Source organism: Copadichromis virginalis, linkage group LG15 (assembly GCF_057382275.1).
Source record: "Copadichromis virginalis isolate Kocher_CV1m ecotype Utaka linkage group LG15, C_Virginalis_male_GT1.1, whole genome shotgun sequence".
NCBI lineage: Eukaryota > Metazoa > Chordata > Actinopteri > Cichliformes > Cichlidae > Copadichromis > Copadichromis virginalis.
In genome coordinates this window covers 10,415,542-10,443,168 of record NC_140632.1, presented here as the reverse complement: position 1 = coordinate 10,443,168, position 27,627 = coordinate 10,415,542, and the positions used below count along the sequence as shown (strand labels likewise).

The 27,627-nt window shown below is 41.5% G+C and overlaps 1 protein-coding gene across 5 annotated transcripts in view; it reads right to left on the bottom strand.

Moving 5' to 3' along the window:
* The window catches only part of nhsl1b (NHS-like 1b), a 101,423-nt gene that overhangs the window by 17,309 nt on the left and 56,487 nt on the right, over window positions 1-27,627 (bottom strand). For 3 of the 5 annotated variants that reach the window (XM_085431842.1, XM_085431843.1, XM_085431846.1), the window contains exon 2: window positions 2,633-2,785. In XM_085431842.1, the coding sequence (XP_085287968.1) occupies window positions 2,633-2,785 (153 nt within the window). Of the gene's footprint in view, window positions 1-2,632; window positions 2,786-6,641; window positions 6,869-27,627 lie in introns of those variants that run through there. The other 2 variants (XM_085431844.1, XM_085431845.1) reach the window with 1 other exon arrangement.

Below are 27,627 nucleotides of genomic sequence, written 5' to 3'. Positions count from 1 at the left end.
CAGTAAATGGATCCTGATGGGGCTTGCGTGCGTGGATACTGTAACAACAAGTTGATGCGGTGAAACGGTGGAAGATGGGACTCAGAAAGCAATGATAATGAGGACGATGACGGGAAGTGGAACTGCTCAGATGATTGGTGTTGCATGATTGGGGACGGTAAATGAAATAAATAAGCTCTGATGAGCTAAGTGTGGCTTGTTGCTAGGCAGAACTGATAGGGGTGGGGGTGGGATAAGTAAGTGATATGAAAAGAAAAGCAGAAACTAGATGAGTCTCTCAGATACTTTTAACAGTGAAGGAAATCTTCTATTAAAAATGTGTTTTTCATTAGGTCTTAGTGACCCTGACCTTTGACCTGCGGACTTTAATTTGTGCCAGGTAAAGGTGTTATATTGTTTTCATGTGAATGGGCTAGATGCAGGTACAGATGTACAAAGAAAAAACCTAAAGACTGCATTCGTCCCACTGGTTTCACCACTAATGTGTCCCAATCTGAAGCTGATATAAATTGAAATAGAGGATAAAAAACACAAAGGTGCAACTGTCAGGGCTACATGTAAAGCTGTGACAGCTGCAGGGAACTGATGACGTTGATTCTGGAGTAGGTACTGATGATGGTGCATGACTATGATATGACTGACTTTTTTGGATGCAGGGGGAAAGTATTTAAACATTATTTTTCTTTCATTTCATCGTAAACACTGGCAAACAAAATGGATCCTGCAGTTATCACTCAATACCGTGTTATGCAACTTTAAAAATGTATTTCAGCCTGCTGGCACATTTTCAATAATCCACTAAACACACGCTGAAGCCCATGTGAGAGTTTTAGAAGGACAAAGAGGGGACGCACATTTCTATCCGACTGGATATCGATTATTAGGCTTTGCAAAGAATAAATCAGCCTCGTGGCACTGTGTAGTATATATGATTACAATACCCAGGGACTGATCCTCGTTTCACCTCCACATAAAACTTCTAAACTGTTAGTGTTGTGAGCGTAACGTTTACTTTTGTGATTTATTTGCTATTGAGTTTTACACTACCTTACCTTCCTTACGAAAAAATAATATATAATTCCTTATGAAACCCCAACAACTTTTATAAAGTGAATGCCATATACACTACACCAGGAGTGTCAAATATAAGGTCAGGGGGCCTGAATCGGCCTGGCAAAGACTCCGTCTGGCCCACTGGATGGCTTTGGAAAATAATGTAAATAAATGTTGGACTTTTAGCTGTTTTACAGCTTGTCCTCATGATGAAGACGTCCCCCATGGCCATATGGACTGAAAGTTCCTATCGGCAAGTTTTTGTCACTATGGACTTTAGAAATGTTTCTGAATATGGGTTTACAGTAAAATATAAATAAATAGTTTCAGGTTAGAAACATGGCTGCACTAACATACGTTTCCTCTGTTGGCTGAGATGTACAGCGCGAAGATCAGCCCGTAAAGACTTATCAATATACATTTGCATTCCCCTAATTAGACGTCTATAATCTATATCACAGACTGATTGATTATTGCCCTGTGAGATAATGGCACAAGCCTCATTAAATAAAAAAAGATCACATATAAAGTACAGTACTAAAAGAAAAAAGAAAAAAAAAGTCAAAGCTCACTGAAAGTCGGGTAAGCTCCGCTCTCCAACAAGGATAAAATCTAAAACCGTAAATGTTCTCTGCTTGTAAAGCGCACTGAGGCTTAAACAGACACCACAGGTGCTCGCTCACTGGACACCTGTTGTCTTGTCGTTAGGACCCCCGGGGATACGTGGTGTTGTCAGGTTGATAGGTTGGTGACAGGATGAGAGGGAGGGGGGCTGAATTAATCCCACCTACCAGGTGGTGTTTTAAGAACAGCAACAGTTCAGGGGTTTGAAAATTGGAAAAGACAGAAGACAAAACAGGGTGTGTGCATTAGAACCGGTGATTAACCCACTAACGGTAAGCATCAGCTTTCAAACACTTTCCAGTTTATCTCTCTTTCTGCCTTTTATCTCTGTGTCTAATCAGCTGACACACAAGGCCGGCCCTGGTGAGCATGCAAACAAATGTAGTACAGTCATACACTCAGTCCTACACAGAAACTCGGAAATATGTGATTTTTTTCCCCTAAACTGTTATCTGTGAAATGGTTGAGGGGCAGCTTTCCCAGGAACAGGTGCTGGTATTCCCACTTCCTGTTCCTGGGAAAGTTGTGACCAGTTGAACAAGTTGTCACTCTGCTGTGAGTTTCTGTTCGTCAGCAAAGCCTGAGCCTCTTCCCCCACTGAGCGGGACAAACAAGTCTGCGATGTCAGTTGAACACAACTCACAAGTCGGGACATCTTTTTTTGAGTTACAGGCAAATGTACCAGTGTCACGAGCTTACTCCGATAAAAGTGACACCACCTACCAACAGTCCCATGAGTGAGATTCAACAGTTTGTAACTGGTTTGGCTCACATTCAGCATTTTCCCTTCGCTATTTGTGTAAATATATGCCATGTACATTTCTTCTTACTAAGATATTTTATTTACATATCTAACATTTTGGCAATTTTATCTATCATCCCATCTAAAACTAATTCCTTCATATGTCGCTCCAGTGTGTGGTGTATAACGTGCTCTATTTTGATTTGTCTTTACCTCGCAGGGCAGTTTTGAGGTTGACTTTGGCCTGGCGGTGGAGGTCTTCTACGCAGGGCGGCCTGCTTCCCGGTAGGAAGACGTTCTCCTGCTGGTGCCACGGAGCTGTGTAGTGAACCGTCCACTTGCTCTCCTCATCCAGGTTAGACACCGCTGCAGAGGTAAACAAAGCAGATTAAGGATCGATATAGTTCCCTCTGCATGATATAACAAAAAACCTCTCCATGAAATCTGACATAAAAATGAAGGACAGCGAAAATAATAATGAACTAAGAACCGAAACATGTGTGGCCCTGCAAGTCTTCCAAAGAGCAGCATTGTTGGCCAACTTTAAAAAAAAAGTAAATAAAGAATAAAGTAATAAAGAAGTGGTGGAAAAATGTCCCCAAGTACTGACTATTCAAAGTGTTTCATTGTATTTGCAGATGAAAAGGAAGGGGAAGGAGGCTTAAGTGTTTTGCATGAAGGTGGCAGACTTAACAGCCTTCAATCAACATGACACTTATCTGTGACATCACACACATACAGTAGGCCTCACGAGTCAAGAGGGGGAGGGAGAAGCTTACTGGGACAAGTTGGAGGGAATCGCTGATCAGTCGATACCAACTCAAAAAACTCGTAACTACTGGCAACTGATTCCATTAAACCGCTTACCTAACTGTAAAAATCCTTCCTCGAAAAAAATAAAATATGACAAAGACACCGATACCAAACAGGCCACATTGCTGGGCACTTTGGAAGCTTACTATTAACAAAGAGGCTTTGAGGCTACACAAAATACACCACTGTTTAGATTGAAAGGACATTAATTAACAAGGTCAGGGAGAGGCACTTTTCATTATCCAAAACCCTTCTCTCAGTCATATCTGCTGATAAAGCGATCACATCTTTTCTGTCCCACTAGTCCAGTCCCAGAAACAGAAGCTCGATGAGGCCATCACAAGTCACTGTGTGAATAAAAATGCTGTCGAAATGTAACAAACACACACTCTTCCTAATTCTTAAGCTTACCAAGTGAGCGTATCCAAGCCAAAGTGGGTGATCGCGGATGTAAAACTATCTCCATCGACGGAGACAAAATGTAAGCAAAGACCTCTGAGTTTGTCCCTTTCTTTGCAAACACAACATGTCCAGCTGCCTGAGAGAACGGCTAAGTTTGCGAGAACCAGGAGGAAGGGGACGGATCATGGCAACGCCTGGGAGTGTTTTGCTTTAGGGTTTCTTTCACAGGTGCAAATGAGCTGAAGTGTGTTGGGGGGGCAACACACTTCAGCAAATGGGCCCTTAATGACAGTGTGACACACTGCAACTGCTTTTATATATACATAACTGCTAATACATGCCAATAATGACCACGTCAAAAGCACTGTTCTGTTAATCACCTAAAAAGTACAGAGTGGGTGTAAGTGGATTATTTCCACTGTTGAAATAAGCCAAGTGCATACAACTTCAGGTTGTGACCAATTCCACCTTAATATCTCTACTGAATGCTTCTGATGCTCTGGTTCACACAAAGGCTGTCATTTTAACTCAAGTGCAAAAGGCCCAACTAACAAATCTCTAAATCATGTTTTTTGCTTTTATTTAAGCAGGAAGTTCCACTTTGATTTTATTTTGAAAGTTACGATCAGGTTTAGGCTGAATTGACACTTGATATCAATGCCAGATGTAGTTCTTCTCAGCTGTTTTTCATCCACTATGCTGTCATCTGTTTACAAAATAAGTTGCACTTTCCATGACGGTCATCCTTCTGCCTTTGCTGAATAGGCTTCATGTGGGGTGGGAAAGTTTTAATGACGTAATCTTTGCAATTCATCTGAAAAGTAGTCCACCATACAGGATTGTCAGAATACCCGCCCGTGCATAAAAGTGTTTTATCTCAGTCAGATTGATCAATTTTAATGGAAGTTAATGAGAGGGGGGGGGAAAGGATGTGGTGTATACATGTGTTGGTAATCACTGCATATCTGCCTATCTGTAGTCATGCTGTTTTGCAGCGTGCTTGCACTGGTCAGACAGTCAAATGCATCACGAGGCAAAGCTGCTGACCACAAGACGGTCCCATGCTGCTCCAAGGCCCAGACGCACAAAAACGCGCAGATACCACATGCAGATACTTACACACCAGGGAGTGGCAGTGCAGATTGAAAAGTCAAGGTCACACCAACAGTTCAAAGTTATAACATGCCTTCGAGCAAGTCACTGACGCCCCAGGCTGCACGTGAACGGGAGCTGTTCTCACATCAGCTTGCTTTATCAAGCTTGCTTTTTTTTTTTTTCTAAATACAATTTGAAATTTCCTTGATCTCTCACACACACTAAGCACAGGTAGCCCCTCCCCCACCCTCCTTTTAGACCATGGGGTTTGAATAGACCTCAGTGAGGCTATAGGCAAACCAAGGCGATGGGGACTAAGGACACAAAGCATTTATTGTCCCTCTGCATCAGTCTCCACATCAGGCCTTTCAATACCACAATGACCCCAAGCTCCTCAACACACACACTCACACACGCACACACACACACACACACAGTCTCATACATAGTGGACTGTGGCGCGAAAGTCTTTCAGAAGTCCCCTAATCCCTCTGTCCATCGACATCCCAGCCCTGCCTATGCTCTTTAACAAACACAGAAAGCAAAACGATGCAAATACTAAAAATGCAAAGGCTGCATAAAGCAATCCTTTTGAGATACATTAGCAGTCGCGAGCATGCACATACATGCACGCTGTGGAATTAACTGTGTGATCAATAACAGCAATAAAATTCCATTGGAGAGATCTATGTTAATCCTAAACTAAGTCCTTGATCACCTCCAAACACATGGATCGACTTTCAAACATGACTTTTAATTTGTAAACACTTTTATTTTTAATTTGTCAGAAAAAAGGAAAGAGAGGTGACTGTTGATATCTAGAATAATAAATAATAAAATTAAAATTAAAAAAGGCAACTAGCATCTTTTGTTTGTGTGTCTACAGCAAACAAGTTTTTGTGGACAACATTTAATCCAAAGTTTACACTGATAACTGCAACCATCTGAGGAGGTCTACACTGATCTGCATATAAAAGCATTGGGATTGTCATGATGCGCAGTTAAGGTGCAAAGTGCAGGCATGTGCAAGACAGTAGCACAGGACTTGTTGACTACAGAAATGCTGAGCTAATGATTAAGCGCATCACTCCAGCTTTAACTCAGCACACACACACACAGGCTATAAATAAACCACAAATCGCAGTCTTCACAAGCAGCTTGCTTTGCATCAATCATGTCTTTGTTACAGCCTCATCTGCTTAATACCAAACCATTGATAAAATAATAGCTAATCGCCTTAAACAAAATCTAGTGTACACAAGAGGCACTTTAAAAAGTACTTCTCATGAGGTTGCTGTGGGTTTAACTTCCTGCAGGTGTCACTAGGGTTGCAGCAGGCTTTTCAAAGTACAATAATAAGAAACTACAACAGTTTCCAGGTAATACACAATTACTGCTAGTTCCACTGACCCTAAGTATCAACAAAACCTCATGTGATACAAGTCTGACAGACAATCGAGGTGGGAAAAAAAATGACAATGCACACGTGCAGGGGAGATTCTACCATCATCCACTAACGGCAACTCTCACTGTCACCTTTAAACAAGCTGTTGGGTCATTTGGTGCTACAGTTGTGAAGTCCTGGCCCAGCGGTTACCTGGTAACGGGGTGCAACAGAGGGTTTTGTTTGTGCTTAGCTGAGGCAGCAGGGAAGCAGTTTGACCACAGGACACCATTAGTTCCGATCAAATCAGAAAGATCATTACGGTTTTGACACAGAGAATCCTTAATGAAGCTGTTAAATCTAAATCCGCTTCAATAAATGGAAAGCCGTGGGAATTTTCAGACACAAATGCATATCCTGTCAAAAATGATTAAAACAGTCAAAATCTCTAACCAACCACATGCAGTATTGATAGGGAGATTATTCAAATGCACATTAATGATCAGTATGGAACAAAAAATGTCTTACCCTTCCTTTTGAAGTACTTAATTACAGATTTTAACGAGGTCCCGATAAACACCATTTTTCCAGATCAGCGTATATGTCTCCCTCTTAGAAAAAAAATAATAATAATAATAAGTGCCTTTGTTGAGGCTTAAAAAACAACTAAAAAAATCCAAGGAATAACAGAGAAGACGGGATGAAGGCGTGCTGGTGCTCTTCCGCTCACATTCTCACGGCTTGGCTGCGAGTGTACGTGAGCGTCTACTAGGCTGACAATAAGTCTCTACCCCTATCTGTCTCTCTGAACACACACACACACACACACACACACACACACACACACACACACACACACACACACACACACACACACACAAATCGTCCGCCACTCCCCCCCTCAGGCAGTTCAGTCCTCGGAGACAAACACACACACACACAGCAGGAGGGGTGTAGGACCGGCCCCTCTGTTCCTCTGTGCTTTGGTTACCAAGGAGTTCTGGCTGCCTTTCCCTTTATTTTTCATTATCAGTCATTCTCCAGTGCTCTCTTTATTATCGCTCTACACTTTCATTCTACTTTGCTCAAAATATAGAAGTTTTTATTAGCGTGTACAGTCACTGTGTTGCTTTTTCGGTTTGTGCATCAATACTCATATCGTTCTTCGCGCAGCTCTTTTTTCACACTTTCCACGGGTGCGCAGCCTCTCAGTGAGGGACTCATCTGCAGAAGAATATTTATGCATGTAATTAAACTTCGAGTTACCCCACAGAACAACCTTGCACATCATCATGAGGGGGAAAAAAACATGTTGAGCTTTTCAGGTGGATGGTGCTTCAAGCAAAGTGCAATGCAAACAGAAAATATAATTGCCTACGGTAAATTACACTCATGCACTGACATTTAGCTCATCTGGTCTCATTTTGCATCTCTTTGTAAAACAATAATCCAAAAATGTGATCATCTACTAATAAGTCAATTTTGCCTTTCTTTAAATCAACATTTCCTCCTCTGATCATTCCCAACCTGCTGTGTATGGCAGTGAATCAGTGCTACATGAATACAGACTTCATACAATCCCCCCATTGTCCAATCTGCTCGCAATCTATCATGCACACACTCCAGCACCCAGCCATTCAAACACACACCCATGCACAAACCCATATGGGAAGGACAGCCCCGCCTTTCGCGACCGTATTTAATTTCAGCCCAAATGGCTGAAGAGCAGAGCGAGGGAGGGTGCGTGTAGGGGGCTCCAACAAGAGCTTGAATGGCACTGCAAATGATCCTTGAATTTATGGATAAAAAGGTTTTTCCCTCCTCGCTGTCGCATCCCTCTTTAATCCAAACCTCCATATTTGTTCATGCTTGTTAACATCCACTGTTGCTGCACTCCTCTGCATGCATGAAGCATATATGCACACAATTTCTTCTGAACTGAAAGCATGCAATAGGTCTCTAAATATCATATAACGAGTTTAACATGTGTTTGACCTGCTCATGAAAATCACCTTCTTTAAAGACATTATTATTGACCTACTTTAAAAACTGGAAAAATCCTGGCACAGTAAAGGTGTCAGGACAGGTGACCGTGTCATCTTAAAAGTTCTTCTCCATGTGTCAAACATACAGCTTGCCACGTGTACAGTATTAGGATAATTTATGCACAAGACTACACAGCATCTCTCATTAAAAAGCCTATTGTTGTCACTCACACAAACGCCCACATGCGCGCGCACAGTATAACGGATAGGTCACCATCTCTATATCCGCCGAAGGAGGTCTTCAAATCTAGGCCACCTCCAGGATTAGGGATATCAATTCAGCCATACGTCTGTCCACTCCTTCCCACTGAAGCCCCTGCAACACCCCAGCCCAAACAATATTAATCTTTCATCCATTCATACTCTAAGCAGCACATAAAGGAAGCACACAGAGTCGGTGGATAAAACGTGAGGCCAAAGTAAAAGTATATTTCAAATCAAAACCTAATTAGCTAATAAAGTAGCTTTGCAATTGCAATCCTCACATTATTTAACTGTTGGTATTTCTTGCTTTGAGAACCAGCCAAAACCCCAATTTACAAATGTGAGATTATTAACCTACTTATTCCAATTTATGCAAAAACTGACGACAACATCCAACAATTACTTGCACTGAATACAAAATCAAAACCCGTGTTTCATTAGTATTATTCCCGGCGGACAGACAACAATTACTTCCTCTTGTAATACAACCAGATGACTCATGTCAAAAGCTAATGATAGGAAGTAAAAGGATAAATTGGAAAGGGGAAGATGAGAGCTAGATGTTCTAATTAACACACACAGTGATGAATGTGGCAGGTTGAACAGAGAGATTGATGAGGGACTCCTGCTCTTCCTCTTGTCACCGCACTCCTGTTTTCTTTGTCCTGTTTTCACACCCCATTTGGAGCTCCCCGTCAACCTGGCAGAGGCAGCTGCACATTCCCTCTCACGATCATTATACTTTTTTTTTTTTATTCCAGACTTCTGAGCTTAGCCCCATTTCCCTCCAGATCCAATTCAATCATTTGATCAATCCCCAAAAGACAAACCCACCTTCACCTTCTTTTTTTAATATAAAAGATCAAATAACCCCAAAATCAAACAGCATCTACGTACACACAGCTTCATCTGAGAGTACCCAGCTTTTATTTTTCTAATTGGCCCTATGAAGACAGAGCTAAGCAAACCACCTAAAACCCCTCCACTCTGCTTGATCTGCTGATGTCACATTTCTCTCGCCCCCAGTTTCCCCAATTTTCTTTTCCCTTCTTTCCTCCTTTTTAATTTAGGCAACAGCGCTTTTAAAGTGGCTAATATAATCAAGTCTGTATTGATTTTACACCACCCTCTTCCTCCCCTCTTTCATATCTTGTGCTACTGTGTTCGAGCTGTAGCCTTGAGCACCTTTTGCTTAATAATGAGAAGAACTGTAAGGTGGAAATAAACAGGAAATATGAATTTTTAACATACGAAAACAACACATTTAGCACATTTTGCATTGATGAAGTGCACAACGTATCGTTTTGACAGGCAGCAGGATTTCCCAGAGACGACCGAAGTGCTCATATCGCCTTAAACAATGAAGTGTAGCACTAAATCCCGACTCCTTCACTGGATCAGTGCCATCCTAACTAAACTCTCCTTATTTCTTTCCAGATTTGTGCTAAAGTTAGACAGGAAGTATTTTAAAATGTTAAATAAAATGTTACATTTTTGCTTATAATAATCTGAAAATGCACAATTTGCAAACCTGCTAGCAGCAGTGGAAAATTTAAATCACTCAAACAAGAAAATATACCAAAACCCCTAAAAGACGAATTCTCCTCTTTCACACCCATTTACTTTTTTGTGAATGAAAATCTATAATTTATATCATGTAGAGGAACACATTGCTTGCTCTCATCCTCCCCCATTACTTTTATCTTTACACCTCTCTGAATGAAAGCATAAAATCGGGGGTCAAAGGGAATCTGATTACTTTGGTCTTCCCAACACGGAAGTAGACATGAATAATCTTGCAGCAACAAAGACTTAGATTGAGCAAGTGGGAAGGCCGGGGGGGGGGTTTGATACCTGTTATCGCTGCACTGGAGATATTTGTGTACAAAATGTGCCGCTTTAGCTGATTTATCACCCTCATAAATCTTTACTTCACGAGTTTCCTAAACAAGGAATACACTGAGTTGATGCTTAGCTGTAGATCTGCTTCTACAGCACTCGTAAAAAGGCAGTTAAATGATGTTAAACTTCAAACTTTCTCCTGAACAAACACCAGCTCTCAGCTCAAGCATCACACACATACAGACACCGAAAGTGACGGACAGACTAGGCTGTGTAAACAAGTTAGTAACAGTTTTTTCTTCCACTAATGATTCTGGCACGGGGTAAAGTTCGCATGCACGCTCACCCACACAAACACAGTTCAATAAATTCTCGCGTAGCAGTTTTATGACACTGGGGGTACACACGAAAACTCCCGCGGTCTTCCTCTCCTTCATGCTTTCCCTATACAGTCCTTTCCCCCAGCCATCCCTCTTCTAGTCTTCCCATCTGACCAACTCCTCTGACAGAAGGTTTTCCATCTCTCTCTTTAACATTTAAACTCTCTTCAGCCCACAGCTGTTGTCAAAATAAGTAAAACGACTGAAGATCACCATCAAAATGTTCAAATCACTGCCACTCAGCCTGGCCCATCAGGAGAAAGTCAGTGCCTGCAAGGCTTTTCTTTCTGGAGGTTTTCAATTGGCCCATTAGCGGTGTTTGTTCAGGATGGCTGGGTATAAACCCACTTAAGAGGCATCCTGCAAATATTTGGGACAAATGTACTCAAAAAAATGTTAGTGCATTTGTTAAGTGGGGATTTAGACAGGTGCAATTAAAGCATGCAAATAGGAGAGCGTGCAGTTTGAATTTAAAGTTCACTGAGCGCATCTGGGATGACATTTTACTCTAAATCAAGGTTCTTGCAACATAAATTGTGTGGGGGTTTTTCTCTTCGTTGTGAGCACAGGTTAGCAGTGTGTATCTGTGCGAGTGTTTGATTATTCTCCTGAATGAAAAGCAGAGGGGGCCTCCTTCTATAGGCTTCTCCTTCTTTGTGATTCATGACACCCTGCAAAACAACGCCCTGAGCTCGCACACATCGTCCCAAAACACATGCAAAACCTTGTCCTTTGTGTCTAAGGGCGTTTTCTGTTTCATGTGTGCGTATGCCAGCATTGATGTGGTGACACACGCATGTTTCTGTTTTATGTTCAAACATCATGAAGCTGTTCTCACACAGAGTCGTGTGGGAACGTGCATCAATCAGAAATATGCCTTTGTAATACTGATGGAGATGGCATAAAAGGCATGTAGACTTTGAGAAGAAAGAGAATGAGGTGGAAAGCAAAGTTGAATCTGCAAAAAGCTGAAGCGTGCTTTGATGTGGCAGAAGCGGAGCTATTTGATGGGAAACGATGCAAGGGGAGAGAGAAAAGGAAGCAGTTACAGGGGGAAAAAGAACAAAAAAATAAGAGCCGAGGGAAAAGCTACAGGTGGAATCCAGGAGAACAGATGAAGACCGGTAAGGAAAAGAAACAGACAAACATACACCAGAGCCCAGCAGTTTTTGGCAGTCAAGTCTAATTTTCTCTCCCTTGGCGTCTGACCCGGCGCTCTCTACTGACCCCCCCACTTTGAAATTCAAGCCAGGATAAAAGAGAAAGACAGAGAAAACAGATAGAGGATACACAAATATACCTCTGCTTGAGCTTGTGGACAGGCAAAGTGCATTTGTATCTAGTCTCTGAAACCTTTGACATAGCAGCAAAATGAGAAATCCAAAATGAAGGAAGTGTGCAGCCATTAAAAAAAATCTTATACCGGTACATTCCTTTAACAGGGAAACTTTTACACAAGCTTGGACACAAAAAAGCAGCTCACTCTTAAATAGAGTTAAAACATTGTTGTATTACATGCAGGCTGATTTGTACCCCTACGCCTTTGGGGTCTTTTGAGAAGGTGGCAGTTTTGTTGTTGATTTGAGACTTTTATGTCCACCGCCAGAGCGAATTTGTAGCTAACCGTGTGTTTCCTCCCTGGCAACAGAGTTTTAAATCTAATGAAATCCCCCCCCCCCAATCTTAAGTTAGCGGGACAATAAACTAAAGCTAAAACAGGCCCGTGACATGATGGAAATCGTGCATGTTGATGTGTTTCCTGGTGGTTAGTTTGACTCAAGAAGGTCATTTTAGTCAAACATATATATATATTTATTTATTTATTTATTTATTTGGGTTATTTAAAGTCTTACTTGTTAGATGAATACATTAGGAAGTCGCAACATAGAAAACTGCAAATAAAAAACTCATCGCACCACTGTGAAGGCCTAAGCTTTGGACTTGGTGTTTAGAGCTCCGCAGCTGAGAAGTGGAAAGGAGTGATAATTGTAGAAATACCCAAACAAATAAAAAACGGATTGTCTCCAAAAACCTGTTGTGTGAACTAGGGCTGCCACAAACGATTATTTTGATAGTCGACTAGTCACCGATTATTTTTGCGATTAGTCGACTAATCAGATCATCATCCACTGGACGTAAAACTACAGCTTATATAACTATCATTAGCTTACAGCTTTAAGCTTTTAAGGTGCTAACTAAAAATAAAGACAAGATGATAGTTTATTCAATTTTAATGAAATTTGCAGATTGTTTCGGTAAAGTTTAATAAACTCCTTGCTATCTAAAATATAACAGGACACCGGAGTATATTCTCCAGCATCTCACACTTCTGATAATCAGCTGTCTGCTTGACGTTTATTCAGCTGTGTAAAAACTATAACTTTAATCTCAGCCAAACCGATTTACTCAGGAAGAAATAAAATACTAAAAAAAAAAAAAAAAAGCCAAACAACAACATTTTTAATTTATCTAAGTGACTCATATATATTTAACCTGAGTCGCGAAAGACGGCGGTGGGTTTGAAAACAATTTGCCGGGAGTCCGGTGTTCTCACGGCGCTAGTGACCTAGCCCCCGGCTAGCTATCGAGCTAGTGGGTAACAGACGTCTCCGAAAACGTCGGAGCGCTTTTGAAAATATGTGGTGGTGTCCTGATAAACTGAGCCGATATTTGAGGTTTACACAGCTACATTCTCGCCTGAAAATATGTTAAACGTTTATTTTGTGACCCAGAAAGAATAATAAGAGTAATATTAAAACTAACTAGCTACCGCCATTGTTGGAAACTAAGCTGGGCCGCGCTATGAATTCTGGGACACAGCTACTTCTTCTTCTTCGGGGTTTAACGGCAGCTGGAATCCTTGTACATGCAGTGCTGCCATCTTCTGTTTCAGTCCGTTATTACACTCTTAAATCCTGCTATTATTCCTGCGTCTTTTGCGATCTTACAAAGCTTCAAACGACACGTCGACTATTAAATCAGTCGTCGACGATTTTGATAGTCGACGTAATCGTGACTAGTCGACAAATCGTGGCAGCCCTAGTGTGAACAGGACCAGGCTTTAACTACAGCCATGAAAAGGATAGACTCCTTTAACCAGGTAAAGGTCACCCAGATCCAGAAGATGACTATTGAACCTCTAAAAAAGCGCCTTTAGGTGACTTATGTTGTGATTTGGACCTACATATATAAAATTAAATTGAAGTGAACTAAATGAATTGCAGACATGTAGAACTGTCAGCATGTCCACAAAGCTGTGGCTATATTTCTCACAACTATCTAGCTTTGCATGTGATACGCTGTGATTGTTCGTGCTTTGGAGCTGGAATAAAAGTTGGTAGATGACCAGTAATAACCTTGACTTAAAGGACCAGTGCTTAGGATTTAGAGGGATCCATGAGCAGAGATTTAATATAGAATTGGACAGTTTATGTTAACACAAGGATCAGTTCTTTTCCGTGGAGCAAGCCATGGTGGACGGCAGATGTTCAGTAGGTTGATGCCACGAAATTATACATACTGTTCCTTCAAGAATTCAACTTAATGTGTGTTACTTCTGAGAATCGTGACCATGGGTGTGTATTACACGCCTGACATGCTATTGAAGAATAATTTCCCAGTGGAATTCCCTTTCTAGTCATTGGTAGTGTAACATAAAGACAGCCCACCGATTACATTAGGACCCATTACCATCCAGCCATGCTGTCGCCACTCATATTGACTCCTGGCCCTTTTCACTGCCCTCTGAGGATCTGCCATATCAATAACCGCAAAACCTAGGTGTGTCTTTGAGGAGCGTGGGTAAGGTTTTTGTCTGTTTGAGGTATTAGATGTCTGTCTAACTGCTTTTATTATAATGGTTTAAAGTATGCTGGATGGTATGTGTACCCACAGCAGGTCCACACCACTGAACTGAGACAGCTAACATTCTGGACATCACTCTTACTGCACTGAATCACTATATAACCTTCAACTGTTTGGTTTTCTTCTGTTTTTAATCAAGCATCTGCTCTTACAGATACAAGCCATAAGACAATACATGTGCCTGAATGCTATATGCACTCAAGCATGTCAGCATACACACATGCATGCATGTAAAGATGCCTGCACAGAAAGAAGAGAATATGTTGGCTGCTGCACTGGTTTCCTGACCTACATTTCAACACCAGAGCTGTCTGCTCGTCTCTCTTAATGGTCTGTGTGTGTGTCAGTGTGTGTTGTTCCACCTTCATAGCAGCACACAATCATTAATCCAATTTCATAATTAACTTGACGCAGAAAATGCCATAAATCTGGCATTAAATACAGATATAGTGCACTGTGGGGAGCAGCAGCTGTAGGGGTCCACTGTGTCCTATATATCTATATAAATCTGTGTGTGTGTAAGTGGGAGTGTGTGCGGCTGTCTTTACAATAGCAGACTTTCTACTTCATGACTCACTCAATAAAAAGTCTGGAGTGAATGATGGCCAGGCTGGGATAACTGCTAACAATCAATAGGTCACAGCTGGAATATGACATCATTTGCATTAACAGTATGATTCATTAGCATCAGTATTTCACTGGTTTAAGATATTAAGCCAACACTCTTAAAATATATTCAGCCAAAGACAACACAATAGCAAAAATACGGCTCAGAGCTTTGGTCACACATCTTTTTTTTGGCTGTTATCATGACCTCCACACTCAGCTCATGCTGCTGAGGCGAGGGTCTTGTCTGATTTAGGCGCAGAGGCACAGAGACAGACTGAGCTAATTTAGGTTAAGTGCCTCCAGTAGCTCAAGGGCACAAAACAACAAGCCACCTGGGGCTAGCTTGTTTTGCAGGGAGGAAAAAAAAAAAAATCAAGAGTGTGCATGTGTTATATCAGCAAAAACACAGGGAGACCAGTGGGAAGTGGGCTAAAGCCATATCAGCCACAATGTTTGCATGTGTTCGTCTGCAGCACCTCCACAACTGGAGCAGTAATTGACGCTGTGGTGTTTGACCCATTTCCCACATTGCACCTCATTTCTCATCAACAGTAAGACTAGGTCAGTCTGGGTAAGTAGTGGGAATGGGGGGGTGCGACACAAAAGCATCCAATCAACTATTAGAAACACAGCCAATTGACTAACAAATTAAGGAAGTGAGCAAGACAATCATCCTCGAGGATTTAGCACAAGTGGGGGGTTAGTTATAAAGTCGGATGCAAGTTCTGGTGGCCGACATTGATTACTGTTAATAACAGATACATTTAAAACGCATGACTGCTTTTGGCTCTGCTCATCCGGCCTATAACATCGATCCAATTAACATCTGCCTTTGCAGGATTGTTCCAGGATGTTTTACAGACTCCAGATTGCTTTTAGTTGAGTAAAATCTGTCTACAGACTAAAGTTAGTTCCCTCAGAGAGAAAGTCAAATCAAGTGTATTTAAATTCTGGAGAATGAGATGATTTCAAATTTAGAAATAAAATTCTGTTTCCTACATGAGTGGAATTATAATGGCATGGATAAGCAGAATAAGGATGGACTGGATAGACGGTAGCGGTGTGACAGGTAGATATAGTATAGTATTGTGATATTTTGTGTGGTGATACTGCATCATTCCAGGGACACCAAATATCTATGTTTTAAATAAATAAAGAGAGAGCTCATTGCATGCACCTTCATCCTGAGGTAACTTTAACTTTTGCAAGTGGTTTCTGAAAAACCACTTGCAAATCTACTGGACACACTTAGCTTGACAAAGCTACCACCTGATTCAGAGCAAGCTAATGGCTCAGTCACACAAATAAAAATAGTACAAGAATATTTAGGCTGATTGCAATCACTCTTCAAACAAACAGTTCCTGTCTAATTCATAAATGCAGTGAGATTACCAACATGTTGCCATCAGTCTGAATGAGTCTTGAATGAACAGGCTGCATGCTGGTTGTAATTTGGTTACATATGTACATATATACTATGAATTTCTGTCTATGTAGACAGCAACATGTGTGATTTTCAATAACTTACCACAGTTAACTGCTGTGCTATCAGAAAAAGATTGCACGTCATTGCCAGCATGACACCATTCAGTCCCAAACCGATCACAGACTGACTCTGTCTCATGGCAACATTTTGAAAGGTTTTAGTGATAGAGTTGACATGTTTGAAAATCTAATTTTGCAACAAAATTAAAAAATAAAGTGACATAATTTTATCTTATTTGACAAAACAGATATTGGGGACATGTTAGGGACATAATTGACTTTACCTGTAACCGTTTCTCTTCTTCACCTCTCAATCAGCATTAATTCCTCTGCCAGCATTTAAGTCAGGTTACACCACGCGCAATACCAGGACCCTGAAACTGAAGCAGCTGACTAGATCCCAGCCAACATTAATTGCATTTTTCGCACCTCTGTCCCACCCACTTGACATGTCCAAATGTCTTCTGTAAAACTCAGTATTGTGGTATGACATCAGCAACTGTCTGCAAGCTAATCATTAAAAGCGCACTACAAACACAAAATGTTCTTAGCTGACTAGAAGGTCTGAAGTCACACAACGCTTAGGCCAAAACCATAATTTTTGTGTTGTACATATGCATGTAATTTTTGTAACACAGTGGTGTAAGACTGCACTAACCCAGGGAGGGTTATACGTGCATTAGGATAAGCTCAGAGTTCACTGACTGACGTGTGTCAGTATCTGTAAAACACTTGTACACACCGAGAAGCTGCGATTGGTGCTTTCATGTGACTTATCGATCATATATGGGCATGAATTATGTAGGAGTTTATATGTGAGCGCACATGCGTGCATTAAGCCTGTGTTCCTCCACTGATAATCCTATGCTGAGACCTAGTCTGGGAAAAAGCACAACCCCAAATCCATTTAACCCCTCCTTTCCTCCATCTCTCCCCGTCCCTCCCCCTTCTGTCCCATCTGAGCAATAATGGAAAGAGGGATGGGGCCTTTAATAGAAAGAGCAGACCTCTCTTGCAGGGAGTGCGCCCTCCTAATGGCCCACAAGGGAAACTAGTGTAGCTCCCTGATCAAATAATCCCAAAATTTAAAACCGCTATTATTCCAAATTAGATTCCTTGTGACACCTCATGTGTCTCTTTTTGTTGTAGATAAACACATGCACAGTGGCTAATAGGCAGATAATTGAATCCAAAGTCTTTCAGGCAATTGCAATAAAACCTTCAAATATTTTAATTTAGTCTCATAAATTAACAATTATATTGGGTATAAGTGACGCTGTGCAGATGAGCAACTAGGAAAACGAGGAAATCGCTGTAAATGCTGCCTGTTTTATCTTTAGTGCAGCTGTGTTATCATGCCACCTTGTGGTGAATGAAAGCAGCAACTGCACGCTTCTCTGGAAAAGTAACCACAATAGAGGAATTTAACTTCTGCTACAAACAAACAACATTAACGCCAAAAGCTCCCCTGTATTTTCACAAACAAGGAAAATAGCTGTAGCTTCCCGTTCCCTACATTCTTCTCTCTTTTTTGTCTCAACTCTAATCCTTCTATGCATGAGGCATGGAGGGGAAAAAAAACCCTGAAAAGGAGACGTTGCCATGGTGAGGACAACTCATTAACAAGACAGATTTAAAGAGGCTCTTAAAAATCACTTTCTCTCTTCCCTCTCCTTTTATAATCAGTCTCTTTGGGGGGACATGAGCTTTTCAGAGGCTCGGCTTTGCTCTCAGAGGCTTAATTGAACCTCCAGCTGACTGGGACACAAATAAGTTCTGGTGCTGTGGAGAAGGTAGGAAGAAGGAAGATTGGAGTTGGGGGTGAACAGCGGGGAAGCGAGGGGTCCGTGAGGCTGGTTAGACTATTGTCACCAGATTTCTCTTTTGTTTTGCTCACTGGTATCTTTCCATGAGGCTGAAATTTTCATTTAAATTGGTTTTTAAATGCAACTGCAAGCTGCAGGAAAATCTTACAGGTAACAACTAAAAGTCTACGTCCCGCTTTGTGGTAGCAATATTGAAGTAAATAGTAACCAAATACGCCCTTTTTTGTGTTTTACACAAGCTGCATTTTAAAAACAGAGTAGTCAGGAATGTAACTGCATGTACAGAAGGGGGAGCAGACTGGTCAGTAGGGCAAATGGGGCCAGAAACCTCAGAGAGCCAGACTCGAATCAGCATGAGGTGGAAAAAAGCTCCTGCTAATAGCAGCTCTCATTAAAGAAATGAGCTGTGACCGAGGTCTGTACGGCCAAGCGGTGCTTAAACGCACTTATCCTGCACTACGGCTCAATTAGATTTTTCAATTACTAACAACAAGCCCGCTGTAGAACTGCACGAGTAGAAAGACGAGGGCAAAAGCTGTTGCCGAAGCAAACGGCCCAGATTAAAGTCTTCAAATCGCATTTGTTTCTAAGACCTGCGGGCATTTTTAGAATGTTAAGAAAAACTTCTGCGTTCACTATCAAATTGAGTTTTAGCCGTTTTGTAAATAGATTCTTATTTATTTGCCAGTGAGCATGTGTTTCGTTTTACCGCACGCACAAGCCCGACTGAAATGAACTTAAACTTATCACCATGAATAATCAAAGGCCTGCCAATGACTTACATAGACTGCCTCACTAGATTTATTAAAACCTGGAGAGAAACATATACACAAACAGCTAAACACTCATTTGTCTGTAAGGAGGATGGATATGGAGAGTGTGTCAGTGTACGATTAAACTGCAGAAGCAAAAAGGAGGAAAGAAGAAGAAGAGAGAGACAGAAAGACAAAGCAAAGTGCTAAAGATCTGCATGTATCATCTCAACAAGGGCAGGTGCAGAAGATGACACAACCACCAGGAGGCTCCATACGTCAACAGGGAAACAAGACTTCTTGCCGTCTTGTCTTCTTCAGTGAACCCACTACAGTAAGTGTAGGTTCACAGAATAAGGGAAGGAAGAAAAGCAAGAAGAAAGTCCTGAAAGTAAATTAAATTCCCTGTAAATGATAGTAAGATTTAACATTTTCTATTAAAGCTAACCAAGCCCTCTGCTGTGTCACAGCTCCCACAGTTTCTCTGCTTTGACACATTTAGTCAATGAAAGGATAAATGTCCCCACAGACCCCAGTGATTATCCAGCCAATATGTCCTGATGTAATAATCAAGCCATTAAGTAAAACTCAGTTGTTACACATATGGGGCTCTGAGGCCCACTTCCACCTGATCCCTCCTTCTCCATGACTCAGTCCTCTCCTCTCTTTCTCTCTCTCTCTTCTCCTGCATCGCTTTCAAGTCCTGCCGCACTATTAATCTCAGCCCTGAGTGTGTGGAAGACCACAAAAGGCATGCTAGTTTACTACTGATCTCTAGTTTTGGTGATTTGCATGTGTGAGCTTTATTTGACAAATTATGATGTTCTGTAGCATAAAACCAACTCTCCCACACCTTGTTTTCGTCAAAAAAACAAACAAAAATAAAATGCAATGAATGACTTAAAAACACATCCATTTTAATTCCTTCATTTAAATTTTATGTTTATTTAAGTAGAGATGCACAAACTGTAATTTTTCCTTTCCCACTTTTCCTTCTAAGAGCTTAAACTGACAGCAAATCAGAATTTCTTCAAAGCAAAATATTGTTTTCATAATAAAAAAAATTATTGAACTGCAATAAGTAAGCAGATTTTCTCTCACTTAAATGACTGAAAATGAGTTGCTATACACTCACCTTTACCTGACAGATTTTATAGTAAGCTTTCTCTTTTTCACTTGTCTTGTTCCCTCTAATTGCTGATTCTTTGCTAATACCGAGGCTGCTGGTTGGTGGTTGACTCGGAGCCCTTTGTTAGCCTCTTTAAAATGCCCATCTTCAGCTGCTAATTAGTTTGGTTGCTATGAAAATGTTTGTAGTGGTCCTCCTAACAACAGGTTACTGTGTCTATGAATACGCACGTCACATATGCATGAAACGGACCGACGTGTAATCGGACACACGTGAGGCTAAGAGGCCAGTCACCGGTTTGGACTGAGCGCACTGGAAATCATCTGATTCTGGCCCCCGGCTGGTCAATGGTGCATCTTTATATTTAAGGTTTTTTTTAATGTATATGTCAACAAATACATTAATAAATATGGAACATAATAATAATTAATGGAACATAATAAAGTAAAACACAGCTGTGATAATAATAAATGTCTTCTTGTGAGAGTTACCAGGCTGCTGTAAACTATATTGCGCTCCGAGTCATTTTCTATGTTTCCTCAGCGGTCGTGTGGTGAATAAAAGAAAGATTTTGGAGGTTAATTTGAGCAGACACAACCACCATGCTCGAGCAAATAAAGAACAGTGCTAATCCAAATACACTTAATTGAGACAGTAACATCTGGAGACCACCGCCAGTGTCAAATAAGCGTCAAATACAAAAGGATGAGTAAAAAGAACTGGGCAGGGAGGAGTCTGTGGATAAAGACGCAGACAAACTTCCACACAACTGAATCACCTCTCAATATATGTCAGTGATTAGTTCATGAGCCCTCGGTCACACATGATGGAAGAGCACCTGTTTAACCAGTCATTGGAAAACCATTACCTATTAGGCCTTTAACAAGCTGAGAGGTCTCCATCTGTTAGATTCACTGCATTAACTTAAACCTACTTTATGCCATACTCGCATAAACATATCCAGGGATGTGAACAGGAAATATGTGTGCTGGGATGCTCTAGCATTTATTTTCTAAGTGGATAAATGGAAAAGAAAACATGCAGATACACAACCCTGTGCACAGACAGTAAACAGCATTAAAGGCTTCATTAATGAAAGAGAGGAAAGTGGAGGTGAAGAAGATTGAGATAGACAGGGTTGCAAAGAAAAACAGAGCCTTAACCCATTTTTACAGTTGAATGACCCAAAGCAACCCCTGACCCTCAATTCCCAAAAGTGTGTGTGTGTGTGTGTGTGTGTGTGTGTGCATAAGTGAGTGAGTGAGAAAAAAATCCCCCTCTTTTCTTTATCTCATTAGGCTGTGTGTGTCATGCTCTCTACTCCATTGTTCTGCTACCCCCTAACTGCTAGTGTGTGTGTGTGTGTGTGTGTGTGTATGTTTTGAAATAGCCACAAAAAAAAAAAAAAAAAAAAAAATACCACTTGTGTTTTGTCACAAAATACAAAAAAATCCCAGAATCAAACAAGACCACATTGGGGCGTAAGAGTAAAGTAGTGATTCCTACTCAAGAGTACAAGAAATCCAGAAGGTGCTTTTAAACCATCTTCTTTTAATAAGATTTATTATAAATCCCAATTTGTTTGTTATTCAAGTATATTTAGTTCATTTCATTACCTACAAGCCTGGAAAAAACTACCAGTAGGATTAATACTGGATAGACTAAGTAGTGACCTAAAGGTATAAATAAAAAGTTTTAAGTGAGGTGCTAGAAGTACCTAACACTACAGGTTAACATTAGGGTGAGCAAAATAATGGTATTAAACAGGTGATAGTGACACATAATTAATGGATAGGTGAAATCTGATGAGCTTTCCTGTTCCCTTAATGATAAGTTTTTGACAACTCAGTGTATATCAATAAACATGTGGTTTGACAACCATGTGAACAGTTTACTGTTTTTTCCACGGGTAGCTGTATAGGCAGAGACAACCACCATCAGGAAGTTTGTTCTACAAGCTGGCCTGAAACATGACAGAAGCTGCTTATTTTAGGGAAAAAAGCTTAAAGGGTTACTCTTAGCAGGCTTTCAAGGGGTCGAGAGTTAAAGAAAGATTAATGGTTGAAGCAGGAAGATAATAGTAATGAGCATTTGAAACACTTAAACATGTAGATTTTTAGAAATTGCAAGCTGAGAGTCGTCTTCACACCCAGGAGTTTTTGAGGTTCAGTTAAAGTTTAGGAACTAATTACCGGTAGGTGCATTCTGGGTAGTTTTAGAAAATTGGGGGAGAATAATGACAAGAAGAGAAACACTCTTTTGCTTTTGTCTTTTGGTTCACTGAGCACAGAGAGCAGTGAAGGTGGGGGGTGGGCTGTTTCTCATCTCAACTCCTTGATGTTTTGATTCAGATGTGTCTCCAAACTCACGGGTTTCATCTTCGTCTAAAAGATGGGAAATGCGTGTGAACGTACCACATAAAGGAAGACGAGGATAAAGAGCTGAGGCTGAACCCAACCCTCCAGTTCCCACTGCCAAAAAGATATTTAACCTAACTGATTCTCAGCAGAGCTTCCCCTATAAACGCAGTCAATCCATTTCATTTGGCCTCATTCAGTTACTCTACAAGCATGGTTTCCCTCAGGTGCACTTCCCTCGGGAGCCATTGGCAGTGACTGGTCGATAGTTGAATCTGACTTCCCACCAAGGGATTATGGGGCATCCGGTTGAACACCTGCTCCACTTCTGAACTGATAAAAATTAAAAAATAAATAAAGGGAGGGTTGGAGGAGAAGCCTTATAAAACATATGCAGGGAAAAAATGCTGGAATCACCCTTTGATTGCCATATACACAAAAAACTTTATATTTATAAAAAGAACTGGAGAATCATGTGTTAACAAAGGAAACAATAAAAAAAATATCTCAGAACAACAACACAGAACATAGGGACAAAGACACAAACACACACACAAAAGGCATATTAGCCAAGTTCCAATTTGTGAGTAAGAGGGTTATCCGTTCAGCCGTGCATAAACACAGACGGGCAGGCTGATTCAACCTACAGAGCCCGGACAATACTGTACCGACGGCAGCAACATCTTGAGCTGTCACGGCGTGTTAGTCAAAGCAGGCGTGAGGAAGGGCCACAGTCCTGTGGAAGCATATTGTTATGCACACATATTGGAATAAATGGTTTAGTTTTAGCTGTGCATACATGGAGAAAAACTTTAAAAGAGTAATTGGAAGACCAGTGGATGGACAGAAAGACTCAAAATGGGCCAATAAAAACAATAAAAGTTATCAAAGTTGGATTCTCAGGAAGTCTCTGCCTTGCCTACTTCCCTAATGGCCTCTTCTGTTTTATATTCATAGATCCATTAGATGCCACTGAGCTGCAGTTTAGGAAATGTGGACACAGGTCAGTCTTTTTGTTATCTTTTAACACTCTTTCCTGCCGCCCTGATGGCTCCTTTATGTAGTTCTGAGGTGAAAGTGGGTCACCTTCATAACCCCGTCAGTTTCACTTCCATCACCCCCTCATACTGTCAGCTCTCTTACATTTCCCTGAAGGCCTAGCCCATCACCTCCAGCTGCTAGCTATTATGTCTTGTTCCCAGGGGTGGCCACCCAGAGGAGCATCTTCAGTTATGTCTGTCCCAAATGACAGTGAAGCATAGTCTAGATGCAACCATGCACATGGGACCAAATGATCCATGCAAATATATGTGTGAATGAGTAAGTACAGGCTCAAACTCATGCCCAAGGTTAGTAGGAGAGTCTTAAAGTATGCACACAAGCAACTAGAGATAACTCAAAGCATTTTACTTCCTGGAGAACCTGTCTCATACATGAAAGGTCAAAGGTCTTTTAGGTCACAAACACACAGAGATGCACATGCAAAACCAGATGGCACAGATCTCTCAGATACAGCAGGATGGAAATACCCTAACAAGACGCGACAAAGCCTGGCTTTGTGAAAAAAGCTTCTATTGCATCTGCTGTGATCCTGGCACTGTTACATACAGCGTATCATTATCTCCTAAAAACACTTCAGGTGACTTAAACTCTGAAGCAGGAGCCTGTTCTGCAGCCAAGTCAAACACCACAATCATTACAGTAGCAAAACAGCATTGTAGTGCCAACAGCAACTACTACCTGGACACTGTAATCACAGTGGATTTCAATTTAAGACTCATATCATCTTGGAAATACACCCAAATATCTTTTAGATAATTAAAAATATCTATTTAGTATTTGTTTAGAAACTACAAAATGAACAGCTTTCTAGTACAAACCAACAGTCATTTGTTGTTTTTGTTTTTTCTTTTCTCTAAAAAAACAAAACAAAACAAAACAAAAAAACTGCAGACTCTCTTTAATCTGTACCTTTGCCATCAGAGGAGGGATGCTTTTTCCCTGGCGAGCCCTTAGCCACAGATCCAAGCAACGGTTTTGGTGTCCAGAGCGAGTCCTGTTTCTGGTGGACTTTTGACACGGAGAGCAGACGTTTGTGCAGGCAGCCCTCTGGCCTGGCGGGCCTGGGGCTGGGGACGGCCGAATGCTGGAGGCTGTTCCCCATCTTGCTGGTGGGCTGGAAGGAGCACAGAGTTCGTTTCTGGCCAGGGGAGTCCTCATAGCAGCCCCTGTGCAAGCAGTTGACCACCGGCTCCGAGGAGAGGCAGTGCACGTATGTGATCATCCCCTGCTAAGACCTAAAACCCCCCACCACCTGCCCTCCCCTGCTCTATCCAGGACCCAAACCCCCCCCCCAACTACTCCTCCTTCGTCTTACACAACCCTCCTTCTCTGAAGCCTCCACTTGTAGTGTTGGGATGGACGGGTGAAGGGTGTATGTGTGTGGAGCCCCCACCTTCAATTCCAAACTCTCAATAGGCCCCCTCCTCTCTTTCTGGAAAGACAGGATGGACGTTTTTGCATCCCACAAGGGAGCCAGTGCTCCCTCTGTCTCCTCCTACTGTTTTTGTCTTTCCTCTCTTTCTCTCAGGGGATCCTATTGACTTACATTGATTTGCCTGACAAAGAAAGCTGCGCTCCGTGTTCGATTACAAGATTTATCTCCAAAACAAATATTTCACAGAAGCATTGCAGAATAAAACTATTGAAAAACATGACTGTTGGTTGGCTGTCTTGAAGAAATGCTGGCAACTTAAAAAAAAACAAAACAATTCTGACCCTAAAATAAGACCACAATAACATTTCTAAATAATCCAAAGACGCAAAAACTAAGGTTTAGAAACTGAAAATGTCTGTGGTTAAATCGTGTTTTCTTCTACAATATATGTCCTTTGCAGAAACCCAGAAGCATCACCACAAATTGTGCAAAAAAATCTGCCAATTGTCAAGAAACTATTTGAGGTCCAAAGACTAGAAAAAAAAATCAGTCCATCCAAAAGGGTATTCAGCCAAGCTTTCAGCATCGAAGAGCATCCTCCTTCTTTCTTCGATCTACAGGAGATAGAGCATCAGGACTGTCCAGTGGCATCCACACGGTATGTCCTCTGGACTCCTCCTCCTCCCTCCTCTTTCCTCGGCATTTCTGTTCTAATCTGTAAACCCAGATTATCCAGCCTCCAGGCCTCTGATTGTGACAGACACAAACCACAGATGGACACCAGGTTGCAGATAATAAAGTACATCACCTCAACTTCACAAATGTGTGGAAGTTCAGGAAGACCTGACGTGCTGGCGTGTCAGTAGGTTAAACTCGGATGACGCAAACTCAGACGTAAGACGCATGCATGTAGGCCACTTAAACTGCTGCCTCAGATTTAGCCCCACATGACTGCCGTTACTAAGCAGATATTCACCTGAAACCATCATGAAGCATGCACACACGAGGAAGGCGACAACTGGTAAATGCAAAAGGATTTAAACTCAAGAGGAAGCTACAGATGACCACAGGTTGGGGATTTTTAGATAGCGGTGAAAAACAGTTCACTGTAAAGACGGCAGCGACAAGATTAAAAGATAAAAAACAAAGAAACAGATCGCAGATTAATAAACACGGCGAGCCACTTGCCTGCCAGGTGAGGGTGTGTATAATCTTTAATCTGCTTGGCTGTGAGTGTGAGGTAGGTTAAAATTATTTGAGACGCTCAGATTAATTAACAGGAAGATGGAGTGACACTGAACTGAAGAGTGGGTAATGAACAAGTGTAACAAAAGTGAATGAGAGCTCAAACACAATCTGGGCTAGTAAACTGAATAAAAATGGGGTTAAATGGAAAAGAGTAACGCAAATAAAAAGGGAGAAATTCATTGATAGCACCAAAGGTAAATGCCTCCCTCTGGTGGTGGCTTACACCTGTGCTGCACAACACATCTAAGCTATAATCATCAAAACCATTAAACCTTTTTTTTCCAGAAAAAAAACAAAACAAACTCTGTGGTTGAAGCCTCTCCCTCTGCGAGAACCTGCTGAACATATTTGTGGTTTGAAGACTTGAATCTCAGAAATTGGATTAGACACCTTTTACTATTTTCATGTTTTTAATAGATAACCTGAAAAATAACGTGCAGACTGATTCATGAGAGTTCTGTCAGTGCACAAATCTTATGCAACTTTGGTGGAACTGTAGCTGTGATCCTGCCAAAGCCACAGCAGATAGCTAGAGGCTAGAACAGCCATTACTGATGGTTATCATTTCCAGCACATGATGAGGCAGCCAACACGCAAGCTGATTACAAAAACCAAAACCACTGTGAACACACACACACACACACACACACACACACACACACACACACACACACACACACACACACAACATAATGAACAAACCACAGAATGCGTGCGCGCAGCCACAAAGCCGCTCGCATAAAACAGTTTGTAGACACACGTAGCCCAATGGGCAAGCCAAAAGATTCTGGCTGTGGCTGCACTTAAACTGCACTTAGCGCCGTTGTTGCCCTGAATCCATACATGCATGGAGACAGAGTGTGTCACCAGGCCCATTGAGAGAACAACATCAGGGGGTGTGAAGTCATGCAGGCCAACACAAGCAACACAGTGAATGGGACCGTCATCACAACAGGGGATGTTTCAGTTGTGACAAAGAATCATTACAACCCTTTTACAAACAGGTACAGCACATGTATGTGCGTGAGAAGAGATGTTTGCGAATATATGTGTGTAGTTGCGGTGAGTGTGTCACATTCCACTGATTATTAGCGTGTGTGTGTGTGTGTGTGTGCGCACCTAGTTAGTGAATAATGTAAAAGTCACACTGGAAGGGTTTGTGTGTAATAACAGATAAATTACACAAGTGTGTATGTACACTAACTTTTGCACATCGATTCTATGTGTGTGTTTGTAGCCGGGGGGGGGGGTTGGACAAGAGGAAGGCTTTGGGAAGGGGACAATGGTAGCCATGGAGACGCAAAAGGTCTGAATGGAGTGAGAGGAGCACCTGCAT